The 15,940-nt window shown below is 40.9% G+C and overlaps 1 protein-coding gene across 1 annotated transcript in view; it reads left to right on the top strand.

Annotated features, from left to right (window-relative positions):
• The window catches only part of ITPR2 (inositol 1,4,5-trisphosphate receptor type 2), a 594,002-nt gene that overhangs the window by 148,050 nt on the left and 430,012 nt on the right, over nt 1-15,940 (top strand). Inside the window, exon 10 of the mRNA XM_040234592.1 lies at nt 6,182-6,226. Coding sequence (XP_040090526.1) covers nt 6,182-6,226 — 45 coding nt within the window. The remainder of the gene's footprint in view (nt 1-6,181; nt 6,227-15,940) is intronic.

Here is a 15,940-nt window from a genome sequence, read left to right as displayed (position 1 = left end):
CAGTGATTTTGGAGCCCCCAAAAACAAAGTCTGACACTGTTTCTGCTGTTTCCCCATCTGTTTCACATGAAGTGATGGGACCGGATGCCATGATCTTTGTTTTCTGAATGTTGAGCTTTAAGCTAACTTTTCCACTCTCCTCTTTAATTTAATGACATGGAATTAGTATGATTAGGCTTTAGTCATAGACTTCTTTCTTTTACAGATGAAGATCCTCAGTTCTTTCAGGGTTAGGTGACCTCTCCTAAGACCCATGGTATTTCCTTCCAGACCAGAGTCTGGAATCCAGTTCCGCACACATCTGTCACAGACTGGACTGGGTGATGCTAAAAGGGTGAAATGTGTGAAGACAATTTTAGAAAGTAGCATTGACTTTAAGGTAGAAAGTGACCTGTGTCTTAAAGGGTATATGTGATTCTGTGTTTGACTTTGGTACGTTAATTCCCATTTTTGTACACATTTTAGTGATGCATATGTCATGGCTTCTAGCATGAATTTGATTTACTTTACAGTTTCTGTAACCAACTAGTCCAAATGCTTATTGCATGAAAACTTTGACCATACGATATATCCTGGTTAAACTTGCTGCATACCTTTTGAATATAGTTTAAGTATAATTTTAGTATATATATATATATATTTTAATTTAAAAGAAAATTCTGAGTTCTTCAAACTGAAAAAAAAAATAAACCAATGATCCTCTCTTTGTTAAAGGCATTTTATTTTATTTTTAATTTGGCTACACCACACAGCATGCAGGATCTTAGTTCCCTGACCAGGGATTGAACCCGGTTCCTAGCAGTGAAAACAGCCAAGTCCTACCATTGAACCTCCATGAAATTCCCTAAAACAGTGCTACTTGACTAAGAAAGCTGAATAAACCATTCTGTGCCCTTTGTTGGAACTTTCATTACTACCAAGTAAAAATGTGTCTTTTTGGGTTTGATTAATCAGTACACTGTCTTTTCACTTTCTACCTTTCACTGTTGGATTCCAAAAGCAAGAATAGTACTGTTCTGGAACTGACTCATTTAATCATAATTCAGGGGAATTTAAGGAGCTTGAGGTACGCATCTCCATAGAAAAATAAAGTTCAGCCTCAGATCTCCCCAGTTACTGGCCTGGCACCAAGAGGCAACTTGTAACTGGATTCCTATTTTATAACCCCTCCCCCACCCCATTGTCTGTCTGCTCTGAAAATTGGAAGACTGCTCCAGTGGCTCTTGGACTGGCAACTCCTCTCCTTTATACCCCCACTCACTTTCTGGTTTGTTTAACCATAGTTTAGCTTTTTGTCTGTTCTTAGATTTCATATGAATGGAGTCTTCTCCCACTTTAAAATTGAAAGATAGTTAACATAGTTGTAGGTGTACAATATAATGACTTGATGTGTGTATGTGTATATATATATATAGTGGTAGTGGTAAAGATATGTATATATATAGGCACTAGTGGTAAAAAACCTGCCTGCCAATGGAGGAGATGCAAGAGACACAGGTTTGATCTCTGGGTTGGGAAGATCCTCTGGAGAAGGAAATGACAATCCACTTCAGTATTGTTGTCTGGGAAATCTCATGGACAGAGAAGCCTGGTGGGCAGCAATCCATGCAGTCACAGAGAGTTGGACACGACTGAAGCGACTTCACACACACACACACATATACAGAAATGATCACCACAGTAAATCTTGATAACATCCATCACCACAGTTATAAAATTTTTTTCTTGTGATGAGAGCTTTGAAGATCGACTCTCTTAGCAACTTCCAAATATACAATTCAGTATTATTAAATGTAGTCACCATGCTGTACATTACATCCCCAGGACTTACTGTCTTATTGGAAGACAGTAACTTTTGACTCTGCCTTCATCCATTTCTCCCACGACCATCCCTGCCTCTGGTAACCACAAATCTGTTCTCTAAGTTCATTTTCTGTTTTTTTGTTTCTTTGTTTTGGATGCCACAATCTCACATATAGGTGAGATCATACAGTATTTGCCTGTGCTGTGCTTAGTCACTCAGTATGTCTGTCTCTTTGCGACCCTGTTGACTGCAGCCTATAGTATTTGCCAATCTCTGTCCAACTTATTTCACCTAGCATAATGCCCTCAAAGTCCATCCATGATGTTACAGATAGCAGGATTTCCTTCTTCTTTTTTTTTTTTTACGATTGAGTAATATTCCATGGTATATACTTTTGAGATCTTTCCTTGTTATGTACATCAGCAGCTCTATGTTTTATTGCTGACTAGTATGCCATTGCTTGAATATGCCATGTTTTGCTAATCCAGTCTCCTGTTACATGATATACATTTTTCTCTAAGCCTAATTTCTAGCTCAGTTTTATATCCCTACCATTGTTCCTCCCCACCTTTCCCATCATCTTCAAATGAGTGTGTCTTTTTAGTTGATTTTCCTCGAATATGGTCTGCAGGAAACTCCTGGAATATGAACTCAGCATACACTGTTCTTTCTTCAGCTGAGGAAAGCTTTATTTTCCACTATCTTTGATTATAGCCTATGTTTCACTTATTTTCTCTTCCTTTTAGTACTCTGGAGGTCCGTTGGTTGATACCCCATTCTCTGGTCCTCTATGACTATTTCCTTTTTCCTAATTTTCATTTATTTACATGTTTCCTCTGTGTTGAAAGATAGCTGTTCAATTTTTGTTCTTTGCATCAGTCATTTCCGATAACATCAACTATGCTTATTCCTGCTGCTGACATGGACTTTAATTTTGTATTAATGTATGTTTTCATTATTATTGAAATTCCCCTTAATTTAGCTTCTTTTTAGATTGTGATTCTTTACTTTTTAATTATTTTATTATTTATCTTATTATTTCATATTATATTTTTAGCCATTCATATTTTGCTATCTTCATATAGAGGCAGTGTTTACTTGTACTTTCTTGAATGTGCCAAGCCATCTCCTGAAAACTTATTTTGAATCATATTGGGCTTCCCAGGTGGCTCAGTGGGTAAAGAATCCACCTGGCAGTGCAGGAAATGCACGAGATACAGTTGATCCCTGGGTGAGGAAAAGCCCCTGGAGAAGGAAATGGCAGCCCACCCACTCCAGTATTCTTGCCTGGAGAATCCTGTGGACTGAGGAGACTGGTGGGCAGTCCATGGGGTTGCAAAGAGTCGGACATGACTGAGCACTCTTGCAGGCATACCATAGATAATACTCAGAAAGACTCTGAGAACATATTCCCCCTGTTTTAACATACTTTGTAATCTGTCCCATATTGTTGTTTTCATGCTTCCCTCCCTTATTGTCCTCAGAAGCAGAAGGTTTGAGTGGATGGTCTTTTTGTTCCTCTTGCTTTTTCTCAATCCTCTTGCTGAATCTTTAGCTGCAGGGCAGCCCATAGGGTCCCTGCCTACTTCCCAGTTCCAGCAGGTGTCAACTCTGCATCCCTGGGATCTCTTGCAGTTGTGTCTCTTCCTGGCTCCTCTGCTGCTGCTGCTGCTGCTAAGTCGCTTCAGTCGTGTCTGACTCTGTGCGACCCCATAGACGGTGGCCCACCAGGCTCCCCCGTCCCTGGGGTTCTCCAGGCAAGAACACTGGAGTGGGTTGCCATTTCCTTCTCCAATGCATGAAAGTGAGAAGTGAAAGTGAAGTCGTTCAGTCGTGTCCGACTCTTAGCGACCCCATGGACTGCGGCCCACCAGGTTCCTCCGTCCATGGGATTTTCCAGGCAAGAGTACTGGAGTGGGGTGCCATTGCCTTCTCCGGGCTCCTTTGCTATTTCCCCGTTAACTCCATCATCATGCAGTGTGATTCCAGACTGTAGCAGCTACAGTTTTTTCTCTTGTCACTGATTCTTCAGGCAGAGCTTCTTAGAAAACCCTCTGCCATCATTTGCTCCCTCCGCTTTCTGCCCATTTGCTTTCTGAGCTTTGTTATATCTCTTTGATGATGAGAAGCAGAAAGAGGTAATGGAGAGCATGGAAGGATGTGATCAGATATTCAGTTATGTCTGACTCTTTGTGACACCATGGACTGTGTGTAGCCTGCCAGACTCCTCTGTCCATGGGATTCTTCTGGCAAGAATCCTGGAGTTGGGTGCCATTTCCTCTTCCAAGGGATCTTCCCGACTAAGGGATCAAACTTGATTCTCTTGTGTCTCCTGAGTTGGCAGGCCGATTCTTTACCTCTAGTGCCACCTGAGAAGCCCAGATCAAGGATGGGGGAAATTTTCTGCTCCATTCCCTAGCAGCTTTTCAGGGATGGAGAAGCACGTCTGTATGGGTCTTTGGTTGATGAATACTTAGGTTCTGTGGGTCAACAGGCAAATCGTGGAACCGCAGCCAGCATCTTCTGAACTGTGTTCACTTGGCCACTAGCCTGAAGTGAGGTTGAGATTTGCCATGAGATGACAGATGGGGAGATATTGCCTCTCCTCCAGCTTTACAATTACTGTCAATTCACTGAATATTTAAGGTTAGGTTGTTTTCAGTTTAAGTCTTCAATGTTATTGAGAGTATTTTACTTTTTTATCTTTTTCCAGCACCTTCATTAATATTTAGCAATTAATTGGCAGGGACATTTGTCAGAGCTACTAACCAAGTGTCATACTGAAAAAGACCTCTAGCCTTATGTCTTAAGTGGTGACTTTAATTATCTGGTGTTGCATATTATATACACAAACTGACTCACATTAATAGGATTACATTCAACTGGACAGCTTGTTATTTTGAGAAAACAGCCTGTAAACCAAATGATCAAGGACCCCTCTTTGAAACTGCACCCCACTCCAGTACTCTTGCCTGGAAAATCCCATGGACGGAGGAGTCTGGTGGGCTGCAGTCCATGGGGTCGTTAAGAGTCGGACACGACTGAGCGACTTCACTTTAACTTTTCCCTTTCATGCATTGGAGAAGGAAATAGCAACCCATTCCAGTGTTCTTGCCTAGAGAATCCCAGGGATGGGGGAGCCTGGTGGGCTGCTGTCTCTGGGGTTGCACAGAGTCGGACACGACTGAAGCAACTTAGCAGCAGCAGCAACAGCAGCCTGGTGGAAAGATTGAAGGCAGGAGGAGAAGGGAACAAAAGAGGATGAGATGGTTGGATGGCATCACTGACTCGATGGACATGAGTTTGAGCAAGCTCCGGGAGTTGGTGGTGGACAGGGAAGCCTGGCATGCTGCAGTCCATGGGTTTGCAAAGAGTTGGACATGACTGGGCAACTAAACTGAAGTCCAGTGGGAGTCAGGAGTTATGAATTCTAGCCAGCTGGAAATGTGTGGGCCAACACACAGCATATCCAGATCTCATGCTTCTGTTTGGAATGACCCCCAAACTACTCCACAGCCCAACCCAGAGACATGAGTTCTTTTTTGTTAAGTAATCCACATGCATTAGTTGACATAGGTGATATGTATGTGTATGTATATGTATATATATGTGTGTGTGTGTGTGTGTGCGCATGTGTGTGTATATGTATATATATAGTTCCTCTTTTCCTTGATTTTCTTTTCTTGTGTGTATAGCACATGCAGCAGGATCTTGAATCACAGTTAAAACTTGCCTTTGGTCTACTTTTAAAACTTGGTGTCTGCATTATTGGTCAATGGCAGGTTTTGTGGTGGGCAAAATGAAGTTTCTCTAATGCTTCCTAGAAGGTGAGATTGTCAGCTGTCACTTGTTCAAAAATGTCAATTGTTTGATACAAACAAAGGTCATAGCTTTGATATTTTACCTCTAGTTTCCTGCCACTCGGATTTGAAGGTATTTGGTAATACCTTTTTTCTTAGCCTCTTTTTATGTGAAATTTAGTTAAGTATATGTTGTCTGTGTGCATGCGTGTGCTCAGTTGTGTCCAACTCTTTGTGACCCCACGGACTGTAGCCTATCCACCAGGCTCCTCTGTCCATGGAATTTTCCAAGCAAGAATACTGTAGTGGGCTGCCATTTCCTCTTCCAAATCTTCCCAACCCAGGGATTGAGCCCATGTCTCCTGCATTGGCAGGCGGATTCTCCATCACTTCGCCATCTGTGAGTATGAGGTCAGTTCAGTTCAGTTGTTCAGTCATGTCTGACTCTGCGACCGCATGGACTGCGGCACACCAGGCTTCTCTGGGAATATAGTGAACTGGAATTAAAGATCACTGTTCTTGTTAATGTACTTGTAATAGCAATTCAAAACTAGTTTGTTTGTTTTTTTTTTTTTAGCTTAACCCTGATTATCGAGATGCCCAAAATGAAGGGAAAAATGTGGTGAGTAGAACTATTTTTTTCTCCATAAAATACAAGCATATTATTTATATTTTATATGAACAAACTGAAAAGTTAGTAGACAATTTGAAGACTAGGGACTCTGAGAGAGAGACTCTGAGTAGAGTTTGTGGATCAAAGATAAAAGTAAATGATGAGGTGGCTTAGAGTATAAGAAGATGATCAGTAGTGGGTGTTTAAGGAGATTTCTAGCAATTTGGAGGCTATTTATGATAGAGTGCTAAAGGCAGCTGGGTCTCAGAGGTATGCTTCGTCTAGGTTTAGTTTTCAGAAGTGCATAGAAATTAGGAAAGAGAAGTGGAATTGTGACTTCATATTAAAATAGGACAATGGAAAAATCATTTTTGATTCAAAATAACTTGAGTTTTATTTATGCAGAGAAATTGAACTATTCAGCAAGTAGACAATTTTAGTTTCTAATATTCTACCGTGTGCTACTCAAAAAGATCTCAATCATTTTTCATTAAAAATACTTACTATTATTCATCCTGCTCATCTCATCCCCACTTGTAAAGAAAATGACCTAATGATGACAACATGATTTAATTCAATAAAATTTTAGAGAGGAAGGGATGTGCCAGAGGGAATGGGTTTGGGGTACAAGTGAAACTGTGTGGTGATAGATGGTAACTAGACTTCTGGTAGTCAACACTGTGTACTATAGGATGTTGAATTATGATGCTATATACCTGAAACTTATTAAAAATTCAGAAATTCAGAACACCTTGATGTGATATAAATAAAGCCCAGATGATGGGCTAGATTTCTTTTTTTTTTTTTGTATGTCTAATTATCATTTATATTATTGTTGTTATATTTTAAGTTACTTCTGCAACTGCTGTCCTTAGAAACAATTAAGGACAAGACCTAAAAATCAAACTCCTGTTTCTCAGTTTCCTACAGGAAAAGACTGTGAACTATTTTTTAAACTGATTCAGTTTCCCCTCTTTTAGTAGAAAATTGGCAACCCTGAGACGCCTGTTTTCCATGACACACAAAAGCTAGTAAACATCTAGAAGTGGTTCAAAATTTATAAGTAAACTAATTTTATATGACCAAATAGAAAGTTTAAATAATTTTTATGATCTGAAAACACACTTAAGAGAACAAAACTTCTCAATATTTTCATGCCTAATCTTAAACATTCTAACGAATAATTTCAATTGTCTGAAATTAGTTGTACAAAAAAGATATAACTAAATGTTTTAACTAATCAAACTGATCACATACAACAGCCTTGTCTAACTCAGTGAAACTATGAGCCATACCATGTAGGGCCACCCAAGACAGATGGGTCAAGGTGGAGAGTTCTGACAAAATGTGGTCTATTGGAGAAGGGAATGGCAAACTACTTCAGTGTTCTTGCCTTGAGAACCCCATGAACAGTATGAAAAGACAAAAAGATATGACACTGAAAGATGAACTCCTCAGGTTGGTAGGTGTCCAATATGCTACTGGAGAGGAGTGGAGAAATAACTCCAGAAAGAATGAAGAGATGGAGCCAAAGCAAAAACAACGCCCAGTTGTGGATGTGACTGGTGATGGAAGTAAAGTCCGATGCTGTAAAGAACAATATGGCATAGGAACCTGGAATGTTAGGTCCATGAATCAAGGTAAAATGGAAGCGGTCAAATAGGAGATGGCAAGAGTAAACATCAACATTTTAGGAATCAGCGAACTGAAATGGACTGGAATGGATGAATTTAACTCAGATGACCATTATATCTACTACTGTGGGTAAGAATCCCTTAGAAGAAATGGAGTAGCCTTCATAGTCAACAAAAGAGTCTGAAATGCAGTTCTTGGGTGCAATCTCAAAAGTGACAGAATGATCTCTGTTTGTTTCCAAGGCAAACCATTAAATATCACAGTAATCCAAGTCTATACTCCAACCAGTAATGTGGAAGAAGCTGAAGTTGAATAGTTCTATGAAGACTTACAAGATCTTCTAGAATTAACACCCAAGACTGGAATGCAAAAGTAGGAAGTCAAGAGATAACTGCAGTAACAGGCAAATTTGTCCATTTAGTACAGAATGAAGCAGGACAAAGGCTAAAAGAGTTTTGCCAAGAGAATGCACTGGTCATCCAACAACACAAGAGAAGACTCTACACAGGGACATCACTGGATGGTCAATGCCAGATTCAGATTGATAATATTCTTTGCAGCTGAAGATGGAGAAGCTATACACAGTCAGCAAAAATAAGACCAGGAGCTGACTGTGGCTCAGATCATGAACTTATGTAAAATTCAGACTTAAATTGCAGAAAGTAGGGAAAACCACTCGACCATTCAGGTATGACCTACATCAAACCCCTTATGATTATACAGTAGAAGTGACAAATAGATTCAAGGGATTAGATTTGATAGAGTGTCTGAAGAACTATGGATGGAGGTGGCATTGTATAGGAGGCAGGGATCAAGATCATCCCCAAGAAAAAGAAATGCAAAAAGGCAAAATGGTTGTCTGAAGAGGATTTACAAATAGCTGAGAAAAGAAGAGAAGCGAAAAACAAAGCAGAAAAGGAAAGATATACCCTTTTGAATGCAGAGTTCCAAAGAATAGCAAGGAGAGATAAGAAAGCCTTCCTCAGCGATTAATGCAAAGAAATTGAGGAAAACAATAGAATGGGAAAGACTAGAGTTCTCTTCAAGAAAATTAGAGATACCAGGGGAACATTTCATGCAAAGATGGGCTCGATAAAGGACAGAAATGGTATGGACTTAAAAGCAGAAGATATTAAGAAGAAGTGGAAAGAGTACACAGAAGAACTATACAAAAAAGATCTTCATGACTCAGATAACCATGATGGTGTGATCACTCACCTAGAGCCAGACAACCTGGAATGTGAAGTCAAGTGGGCCTTAGAAAGAATCACTACAAATAAATCTAGTGGAGGCGATTGAATTCCAGTTGAGCTATTTTGAATCCTAAAAGATGATGCTGGGAAAGGGCTGCACTCAATATGTCAGCAAATTTGGAAAACTCAGCAATGGCCTCAGGACTGAAAAAGGTCAGTTTTCATTCCAGTCTCGAAGAGGGCAATGCTAAAGAATGCTCAGACTACCACACAATTGCACTCATCTCACATGCTACGAATGTAATGCTCAAAATTCTCTAAGCCAGGCTTCAAGAGTACGTGAACTGTGAACTTTCAGATGTTCAAGCTGGTTTTAGAAAAAGCAGAGGAACCAGAGATCAAATTGCCAACATCCACTGGTTCACAGAAAAAGCAAGAGAGTTCCAGAAAAATATCTACTTCTGCTTTATTGACTATGCCAAAGCCTTTGACTGTGTGGTTCACAACAAACTGTGGAAAGTTCTTCAAGAGATGGGAATACCAGACCACCTGACCTGCCTCTTGAGAAACCTGTATGCAGGTCAAGAAGCACCAGTTAGAACTGGACATGGAACAATGGAGTGGTTGCAAATTGGGAAAGGAGTATGTCAAGGCTATATATTGTCACCCTGCTTATTTAACTTATATGCAGAGTACATCATGTGAAATGCTGGGCTGGATGAAGCACAAACCGGAATCAAGATTACCAGGAGAAATATCAACCTCAGATACGCAGATGACACTGCCCTATAGCAGAAAGCGAAGAAGAACTAAAGAGCCTCTTGATAAAAGTGAAAGAGGAGAGTGAAAAAGTTGGTTTAGAACTCAACTTTCGGAAAACTAACATCATGGCATCAGGTCCCATTAGGTGTTGTCACTCAGTCATGTCCGACTCTTTGTGACCCCATGGACTGTAGACTACCAGGCTCCTCCGTCCATGGGATTTTCCAGGCAAGAGTACTGGAGTGGGGTGCCATTTCCTTCTCCAGGGGATCTTCCCGACCCAAGGATCGAGCCCAGGTCTCCTGCATTGCAAGCAGATGCTTTACCCTCTAAGCCACCAGGGAAGCGCAATCAGGTCCCATTACTTCACGGCAAATAGATGGGGAAATGAAACAGTGAGAGACTTTATTTTGGGGGCTCCAAAATCACTGCAGATGGTGATTGCAGCCATGAAATCACCTTAGAAGGAAAGCTATGACCATCCTAGACTGCATATTAGAAAGCAGAGACGTTACTTTGCCAACAAAAGTCCATCTAGTCAAGGCTATGGTTTTTCCAGTGGTCATGTATGGATGTGAGATTTGGACTATAAAGAAAGCTGAGCACCAAAGAATTGATGCTTTTGGACTGTGGTGTTGGAGATGACTCTTGAGAGTCCCTTGGACTACAAGGAGATCCAAGCAGTCCATGCTAAAGAAATCAGTCCTAAATATTCACTGGAAGGACTGATGCTTAAGCTGAAGCTCCAATCCTTTGGCCACCTGATGTGAAGAACCAACTCATTGGAAATGACCCTGATGCTGGGAAAAATTGAAGGCAGAAGGAGAAGGGGATGACAGAGGATGAGATGGTTGGATCACATCACCGGCTTGATGGACATGAGTTTGAGCAAGCTCCGGGAGTTGGTGACGGACAGGGAAGCCTGGCGTGCAGCATCCTATAGGTTTCAAAGAGCTGGACATGACTGAGCAAATGAAGTGAATTATACTGAACTATTTAAACTGAGTACAACTTGCTGTTGCCCCATGCTGTCTACTGCTTCATATATCTGATTACCTCCTTTTCTATATGTGGGCTCGATAAAGGACAGAAATGGTGTGGACCTAACAGAAGCAGGAGATACGGAGAAGAGGTGGCAAGAATACACAGAAGAACTGTACAAAAAAGCACTTCACGACCAAGATAATCACGATGGTGTGATCACTCACCTAGAGCCAGACATCTTGGGATGTGAAGTTAAGTGGGGCTTAGAAAGCATCACTACGAACAAAGCTAGTGGAGGTGATGGAATTCCAGTGGAGCTATTTCAAATCCTGAAAGATGATGTTGTGAAAGTGCTGCACTCAACATGCCAGCAAATTTGGAACACTCGGCAGTGGCCACAGGACTGGAAAAAGTCAGTTTTCATTCCAATCCCAAAGAAAGGCAATGCCAAAGAATGCTCAAAGTACTGTACAATTGCATTCATCTCACACGCTAGTAAGGTAATACTCAAAATTCTCCAAGCCAGACTTCATCAATACGTGAACCGTGAACTTCCAGTTGTTCAAGGTGGTTTTAGAAAAGGCAGAGGAACCAGAGATCAAATTGCCAACATCAGCTGGAACATGGAAAAAGCAAGAGAGTTCCAGAAAAACATCTATTTCTGCTTTATTGACTATGCCAAAGCCTTTGACTGTGTGGATCACAATAAACTGTGGAAAATTCTGAAAGACATGGGAATACCAGACTACCGACCTGCCTCTTGAGAAACCTGTATGCAGGTCAGGAAGCAACAGTTAGAACTGGACATGGAACAACAGACTGGTTCCAAAGGGGAAAAGGAGTACGTCAAGGCTGTATATCGTCACCCTGCTTATTTAACTTCTATGCAGAGTACATCATGAGAAACGCTGGGCTGGAAGAAACACAAGCTGGAATCAAGATTGCTGGGAGAAATATCAATAACCTCAGAGATGCAGATGACACCACCCTTATGGCAGAAAGTGAAGAGGAACTAAAAAGCCTCTTGATGAAAGTGAAAGAGGAGAGCGAAAAAGTTGGCTTAAAGCTCAACATTCAGAAAATGAAGATCATGGCATCCGGTCCCATCACTTCATGGGAAATAGATGGGGAAACAGTGGAAACAGTGTCAGACTTTATTTTTGTGGGCTCCAAATTCACTGCAGAGGTGACTGCAGCGATGAAATTAAAAGACGCTTACTCTGTGGAAGAAAAGTTATGACCAACCTAGATAGTATATTCAAAAGCAGAGACATTACTTTGCCAACAATGGAACGTCTAGTCAAGGCTATGGTTTTTCCAGTAGTCATGTATGGATGTGAGAGTTGGACTGTGAAGAAAGCTGAGCACCAAAGAATTGATGCTTTTGAACTGTGATGTTGGAAAAGACTCTTGAGAGCCCCTTGGACTGCAAGGAGATTCAGCTAGTTCATTCTAAAGGAGATCAGTCCTGGGTGTTCTTTGGAAGGAATGATGCTGAAGCTGAAACTCCAGTACTTTGGCCACCTCATGCGAAGAGTTGACTCATTGGAAAAGACTCTGATGCTGGAGGGATTAAGGGCAGGAGGAGAAGGGGACGACAGAGGATGAGATGGCTGGATGGCATCACTGACTCGATGGATGTGAGTTTGAGTGAACTCCGGGAGTTGGTGATGGACAGGGAGGCCTGGCATGCTGCTATTCATGGGGTTGCAAAGAGTCAGACACGACTGAGCGACTGAACTGAACTGATATGTGACTCTCAGTAGGGCTGGATTTCTTTAAAAGCAATTTGTATGGGTGTTAAGTCACTTCAGTTGTATCCTACTCTTTGCGACCCCATGGACTGTAGCCCACCCGCAGGGCTCCTCTGTCTATGGGATTCTCCCGGCAAGAATACTGGAATGGGCTGCCGTTTCCTTCTTCAGGGAGTCTTCCCCACCTAGTGATCGAGCCAGTGTCTCTTACGTCTCCTGTATTGCAGGCAGATTCTTTACCACTCGTGCCACCTGGGAAGCCCTGAAAGCAATTTAGCCAGATATTTTGATATAAAATAGACAAAGTCTATAATACAATTTGGTAGGGATTTAGCCATCCCTTTTGGAATAAGCAGGTGTTATTACTGCATCACCCCAAATTCCGCTGTTTGATAGAAACAGTTCGAATATTTAAAGTGATCACTGTTTTATATTGGTATGCAGATTTATGTTCTATAAGGATAATGATTATGGAGGTGATGAATCAAATCAGAATTTCTGGACCTGAGTCAGTCCTGTTTGACTCCTCTCTGCAAAATAATTATCATGTTTACAATAGAAATAAGCTGAAGTATCCGGTCACTGATCCAGTAAACACTTTAATTATCCGGTCACTGATCCAGTAAAAACTTTAATTCGTGTCAAAGTATCTTTATATAGAGAAGTTTTTTTTTTTTAAGATAAATTGGATCTTTTGTTTGTAATTCAGTTTTATCCCCCAGTATGGGCTTTTCTCGCCTTGATTTTCAAATAGCTGTACCAGGATTGTTGGGCTCTTACCTTCTGATGACTTAGGAAAATGCCACCAGTAGCCATGTTTGAAAAGCACAGTGTGTTCTTCTTGTAAGCTTGTTTGTGCTCTCAATGGTTTCTAATCAGAGACCACTAGGAAAATACATGTACTTGAACAAACGGGGTTCATTACTCTTTGGACTCTCACTGTGGGGAACTGTGGGGTATCTCAGTGAGCACATGTTAGGAAGAACCTATTTTAGGGTTTGGGCTTATGCAGTTGATTTTGGGGATGACTTAAACAGGTGAAGCTTTGCTGTGTATAGGAATGCTGTCAGGATGAAGAGGTATCTTAATACATTTTATCTATGGGCAGGGTAGGTGAGATCCATGTCCTTGCTAAAGAGGCAGTAGCTGCTCATACTTGGTAAAGGAGAACAGGATCATCATTTTTTTGTGGCTTGTACAATATTCACAGTCTGTTGGTGTTCAGACATGGTTATAAAGTGGTGTTGTTTTGCCTTGATCCATTCCAATCATGAAGTGGCCTTATCTGGTGTTGCTGTTTTGTGAAATTGTCCATATTCACCAGGCCAAGCTCGAGTGTCAGGCCAACTCCTAGCAACTCCAAGGCCTGGCTCATATACCAGGCCAGCTGTTGGATGTCAAGGACTGTTTTTCTCTTTATCAAGGTTTATTTCTGTGATATTCTGTATGGCTTCTTGAGCATGGTGTAGAGACAAGAGAGCTCTGCTTTAGCACCACCATAAACTTGCATAGCCCCAGACAAGTCAGGTAGCTTTCCTGAGACTCAGTTTCTTCACCAGTCTGATAGAATGAGGATGTTCGCCCTACATCCCTCACTTGCATGTCAGGCGGATAAAATCAAAGCAGATGGATGGAAAACTCTTTGTCTAAAAGATGTCAGTAGGTTAAAAAAGTGTAAGTTGTTTCTCTTAAGAGGGCCTCATATCAAAGCTTCAAATTGTATAGTTGAATTAAATCTTCTGTGCTCATCTTTTTTACACTCCATACCATTTGGATATGCTATTGATGCTTCTGGGTGGAGGTGAGTGGAAGAATATAGTGTGTGAAGGCTTATGGAGCCACACAGAGCATATAAATAAGTAATCAATCCATGGTGAAGTTCACTCTTTGTGTTAATCAAGCCTTAGTTAGACTTGCTAGATTTTGTTTCTTTGTATTCTGAAATACAGTTTCTTTTCCACCTCTTAAGCACCCTTCTGTTTAAGCAGTGTTACTAGTGATACTTTAATTGCATACCACACAGGTGGATTTGCTTTTGCTATAGAATTTTATGATTGGCTCTCATCTGTCATCTCAGAAGCACATCCAACTGGGACACTTGATTTCATTTTCTTTTCTCTCTGAAACCACTAGCTTGAGAGTAAATAAAACTGAGAATATGGAGCAGTAAAGCTAACAATATGGCTGCTCATTTTATACACCATTTACCACCTAGCAATAATGACGTTTCTGTCTAAGAAAGGAAACAGAGGAACATTTGGAGTGTAGCCTGTAAAAAATGAAATCTGTTTCCCAAAACAATGCTATCTCACCTCAGATCTAGGTTCCAGTAACACTGAATTCACTGTGACCATGCTAATTATTTTCTTTTCTAATGTTCTTTATGTTGTCTATTTAATATCCAGTTAATATTTTTCCTGTAATTCAGAAACCTTTATCAAGTGTTGCCTTCCATTTTTGAAGTTTCAAAGGTTAATGGATGGTGCTGCTGAAATGAGGCGGAGTGTGTCAGAGCTCCCATTAAGACCCAAATTGCTGTATTTATTCCACAAAGAAGCCTATTATTTCCAATCTTACAAATGTACAGCATCCACAGGGACCCTGTAAATATTGGAACTGTATCAAGCCCAGCTGGGAACCTGACAGTCATTAGTTTTTTTCTCCGTGAAAGCCTGCATCTTTTCAGATGCTCTTTGAAGGGGGCTTTTTGGAGGATAACACCACTCATTTTCACTTACTTTATTTCTGTGGAATGTTTTCTGATTTTTTGAGGGAATGTCTTTTGTCTGTGCTGGGGATTCTCAACCCCAGAAGTCCTGATATATTGATATTTGGGTCAGATCATTCTTTGGTGTAGGGGCTGTCCTTTGCATTGTAGGATTTTTAGCAGCGTCCATGGACTCTTCTCACTAGATTCCAGGAGTGGTCTCCCTGTTCTCCCCTCACCCAATTGTGGCAACTTAAAGTATTTCTGTAAATGACCAAATACCTCCTAGGAGCCAGATTGTATTCCTTTGAGAACCATCAAAAACATACATGAAACAGAAATGTTTTAGGAAGCATGAAACTTTGCTGAAATAGACTTGAAACTTCTATTCTGTAGATTTTTTTCTTTGGGGGACAGATTCTGAAAGAAGACTCCCCCAGTTCTTTGAGTTTTACTATATATTCATCAGTGGTAAGATGATAAGGAAAAGAAAGAAAAAAGGGGTCATATTAGGAATTCGTTTAAGAGCACTTGATTGTGAAGGAACCCTGGCAAGAGAAGCAGTGTTTGCAGCTTTAACTGGCAGGGTTGTGTCTGTTACATAAAGTCTGCAATGAGAGCCCCAGAGGGTCTGGACCAAGACACAGATGCCTGCACATCTTAGGCTGCAGTGGCTGCGCACAGGTCT

The sequence above is a fragment of the Oryx dammah genome, unplaced genomic scaffold (genome assembly GCF_014754425.2).
Source record: "Oryx dammah isolate SB20612 unplaced genomic scaffold, SCBI_Odam_1.1 HiC_scaffold_29, whole genome shotgun sequence".
Lineage (NCBI taxonomy): Eukaryota > Metazoa > Chordata > Mammalia > Artiodactyla > Bovidae > Oryx > Oryx dammah.
Note: the sequence above shows the minus strand (reverse complement) of the source record. Positions and strands in the feature narration are given on the sequence as shown.